This window comes from Sminthopsis crassicaudata, chromosome 6 (genome assembly GCF_048593235.1).
Source record: "Sminthopsis crassicaudata isolate SCR6 chromosome 6, ASM4859323v1, whole genome shotgun sequence".
Classification (NCBI taxonomy): Eukaryota; Metazoa; Chordata; class Mammalia; order Dasyuromorphia; family Dasyuridae; genus Sminthopsis; species Sminthopsis crassicaudata.
The window spans coordinates 242,793,279-242,797,838 of NC_133622.1; the positions used below are offsets into that span (position 1 = coordinate 242,793,279).

A 4,560-nucleotide genomic window follows, 5' to 3' on the forward strand; every position below is an offset into this window, starting at 1 on the left:
AATCATAGAATTTGACATCATATCTCACCACTAATTCTTACTGGTCCCTGTATAATCATGAAAAAAAAAAGACAAAACAAAACTCATTTACTTTCCAGCCTTAAATTTCTGAACTGTGAAAGGAGAGAGTTAGAAATGAAGAAACCTTTGATGGTTTTTCTTTTTTTCAGATTTTCAACCATAACCCTATGTTCTATAAAAAGAAAAAAAGCTTTCTTACATTATCTCTAAGCTCCTATGTGACTCTGACATTCTGTGTTATATTAAAACCTTTTCTAATTCAGATATTTTATATTCTATCTCCAAATCTAATATTCTGTGCTTAACATTCTAAGGTCTCTTCAGTGTCTGAAATTTTAAGATGTCCATATTGCTCTTCTGTGAAATGGTAGAAAAAGCCTAGATAGTAGCAAAATAGCATTTATATATTGCTTTAAGCTTCAGAGAGACCTCTACGTGCATTATCTCATTGAACCACATGATAATCATGGGATATGGGTGCTTTTATGAGGCCCATTTTACAACCTGAGAGATTTAGAGCTTAAGTGATATGCCCAAGGCCATAAAGACAGTAAGCTGCTGAGGCAGAATGTGAACTTAGTTCTTCATGGCTCCAAGTATAAGTCCTCCTCTGTGCTATCCATATGATCCATGGGATTAATCCAGATCTAAATCATATGAATTTATAAACTTTACATATCTCTTGGATGTCTCTTGGACTCTTTAAGATGGCTGCCACCAGTATGTCAGTGGAAGTGGGGAATCGGACCACCTTGACTGAATTCATCTTGATTGGTTTCTCAGCTGATCCCCAGATGCAATTGATTTTCTTTGGAGCTTTTTTGGCTCTTTATTTGATAACATTGGCAGGGAACATGATTCTAGTTGTCTTAATCAGAATTGACTCCCGTTTGCATACTCCTATGTATTTTTTCATTGGCAATCTGTCATTCTTGGATTTCTGGTATACATCTGTATACAGCCCCAAAATCCTGGCCACCTGTATATCTGAAGACAAGCGTATCTCCTTAGCAGGTTGTGGTGCTCAGTTTTTCTTTTCCTGTGTTGTGGGCTACACTGAGTGTTACCTGCTTGCTGCCATGGCCTATGACCGCTATGTAGCAATCTGTAACCCCCTTCTCTATTCAGCTGCCATGTCCAGATCTCTCTGTGTTGGGCTGGTTTCTGGGTCTTATGTAGCTGGCTTTTTGAATGCCATAGGCCACACAGCTAACACATTTCGCCTGAAATTTTGTGGGAAAAATATCATCGACCACTTCTTTTGTGATGTACCACCCCTGGTAAAGATGTCCTGCACTGATACAAAAGTTTATGAGAAGATACTCATGGGAATGGTGGGTTTTGCAGTTTTGTCTAGCATACTGGCCATCCTGACATCCTACTTCAATATCCTCCTGGCCATCCTTCGCATCCGCTCAGCCTCAGGGAGATGGAAGGCTTTCTCCACCTGTGCCTCTCACATGATCTCTGTCATGCTTTTCTATGGCTCCCTCCTCTTCATGTACTCAAGACCCAGCTCAACTTATTCCCTGGAGAAAGACAAGTTGGCTGCCCTGTTCTACACAGTGGTGAATCCCTTGCTCAATCCCATGATCTATAGCTTCAGGAACAAGGATGTAAAGGAGGCCTTCAAAAAAGCAATACAAAGCATCAAAATAGCAAGATGATTTTTATTCATATCTGAGATATTTTTATCCCTTCCCTAAAATTAGGAGACAAATAAATCATGTGTTTTTTTTTAGTATTTTCTTTTCAAAATTCATGTAAATATGATAGTTTCTTATATTGATTTAGGAAATAGTTGCAAAAGGTAAAGGTATAACAAAATTTCAAATGAAAAATAATTTCTTAGAAGAAAAAAGAAAAGAGCTTTATTCGGTACACTGCCATTAGCTACCTGGTCAATCTAGGGCAAATAACATAACTTTAGTAAGTTTCTTTCTATAAAAAGTAGGGTGCTAAAATGAATTCTAAAATCCTGATGTTTTCCAAATGTAATCTTCTAATTTAGTTGAATTCCAAAATGTATTTGTTAAAACAATAACAAAATTTAGTCATAGCACAGTATTTGTGAAGATCCCCTTCTTAATGTTTGATTCTTTTATACATATTCAAAAATCTATGAGTAACCTGAACTCCCTACTAGCCAAGGCAGCAGTGTGTTGTAGTAGAATGTACCCAGCTACTCAAATAAACACAGAGCTATCAGACCAATAACTGCTGAGTACTGTTGGAAACTCTATAAGATTATAAATTTCACAAAAGAAAAAAGAAAAGGAAGCGGGGAGGTGTCTTACAGTGCTAGAGGAAATATCCTCAAGAAAGAGTTCTCTAACGTAATAAAATTGAAGTTCTAATCCTTTTTCTGATCACATGAAATAAAAATACATATTGATCTTACTGGGTAAATATTAGCTCAAGCACACATTTTCAAATTGTTTTAAAATAAAAATAAAAAGAGGGGAGCAGCTGGTTGGTTTAATGGATAGAATACCAGTCCTGAAGTCAGGAGAATCTAAGTTCAAATGTGTTTTTAACACTTCCTGGCTGTGTGACTCTGAGCAAGTCACTTAACCCCAATTGCCTCAGCAAAAATAAATGAACGAATGAATGAACAAATAAATAAATAAATAAAAGTTAGACCAATAAAAACTTTTTTTTTTTTTTTTAATGGAACTTTTCATAGCTTTTACTGCTAAACCATACCCACCCTAGTCAGGCAGAGAAGATATGGCTTCAAAGGACATTGACGAAATGTGTTTATCAAAAGAAAGAAAGAGACAGAGATAGAGACAAAGAAAGAGAGACTATTATAGAAATAGTGTCTTTTTAAATGTAGAATTTCAGAGACATCTGAGTAGAACAGTTAAAGAGAATGCTGGATGTGGAGCCAAGACAGACATAATTTCAAAGTAGTCTCAGACACTTATCAGCTATATGACCCTGGATAAATCATTTCACTTGAGTTTGTTTGACTTTTTTCTCACCTATAAAATGGATAATCAGAGCTATTTTAAGAATGAAATGAAATATTTGTCATTGTTTTTATTCACTTACTTAGTCATGTCCAACTTTTTATGACCCTGGGGACCATACTGTCCATGGGGTTTTCTTGGCAAAAAAAAAAAAAAAAAAAAAAAAAAATATATATATATATATATATATATATCAGATTGGCTTGCCATTTTCTTTTCCAGTGAATTAAGGCAAAAAGAGGCTAAGGGACTAGCCCAACCTTGAAAGCTATTAAGTGTCTAAAGCTGGGTTTGAACTCAGATCTTCATTACTTCAGGTCCCGTGTTCTATTCATTGAGCAGTCTAGCTTCCTCAATTTTTCTCATAGAAATCTAAATCTTAAAGTGCTATATAAATTCTGTTGTTGTTGTTGTTGTTTAAGGTTTCTGTATTTGAGTTTACCCCAATCTAGATTTCTGTGTAAGGCCTTAAATATAATGATAAATTGTTGTAAGTGATCTCAAGGAAGCAAATTCCTTTGTCCTCTTTTACAAGGCTAAATTTAAACATTTAGAGTAAGTTGATTTCTTGTCTATAGTAACAGTATAGAAGAAAATAAAATTAAAAGTTGTCTACCTTAGTAGATTTTATTAAATTTCTATAGGCTATACTCTGAACTCCTAAGATCCATAGCTCTATGTCTTGGTGTGACCTCTTCTTTGGCCTTCTTTATACAAAATGGTTAGGTGTGGGATGGGGGGAATTCTATTTGGACTTTCTAGAATCAGAATGTGCCCTAATAAATGCAGGATTATGTTGTAGCCTTTTTCATGAGTTTGAAATCTATAAAGAATGTTTGGTGGTTCTTATTTGACAGAATAAACTTTGTTAAGAAGAAATGTCTGATTAAAAATAAAAAAATAACATGTCAACCAGCTCATTATGAACTTTATATGTCTGATACAGGAGTTTATATTTTATCCTAGAAGCACTTCCAAAATAGAACTCATTTCTACCTTTCCAATTTTACTTTATGTTGTTTTTCTCTATATACTTTAATTTCCCACACAATAGCCTTTTCTCTGCTCCTTATATCCCATTTTCTGCCTTGGTTGCTTAGCTTTTCCCCATGTCTAGAAGAATTTCTTCTTCTCATCTTCACCTCATCATTTCTTTGCCTCCCTTTGAGATTTGGCTCAAAAAGTTACCCAAGCTTTTCTTGCCCTTTCCATCTTTTTTCCTTATAGCCTATGTCTATGCTTATTAATTATATTATATTTACTATTATATCTAATTATACCTATTTTAGATACTTATTAAAATATTTCACTTGCAGGATTATGTGAGCTCTTTCAATTTACCTTTTTTCATATCATCAACACTTAGCACAGTACGTTGGATACATATTAAGAGATTAATAAATACTTTTTGGTTAAAGGACTGAATGGCTAATTGAGATACATGTAGCCCACTTTCACAAATTGTAAGAAACAGTACTTGAAAACATTTCCCTCACCACAAAACATAGTATAAAAGCCATTCTATCCAACCATAAATTAAACAACCAAAAGCATTTAACTCTAC

General features: G+C 34.5%; 1 protein-coding gene across 1 annotated transcript; it reads left to right on the forward strand.

Moving 5' to 3' along the window:
• Positions 1-728: 728 nt before the first annotated feature.
• LOC141547532 (olfactory receptor 9G4-like) lies at positions 729-1,688 on the forward strand. The gene has a single exon (XM_074275924.1). It carries the CDS (start codon positions 729-731, stop codon positions 1,686-1,688), a length of 960 nt encoding a protein of 319 aa, XP_074132025.1.
• The last annotated feature ends 2,872 nt before the right edge of the window (positions 1,689-4,560 follow it).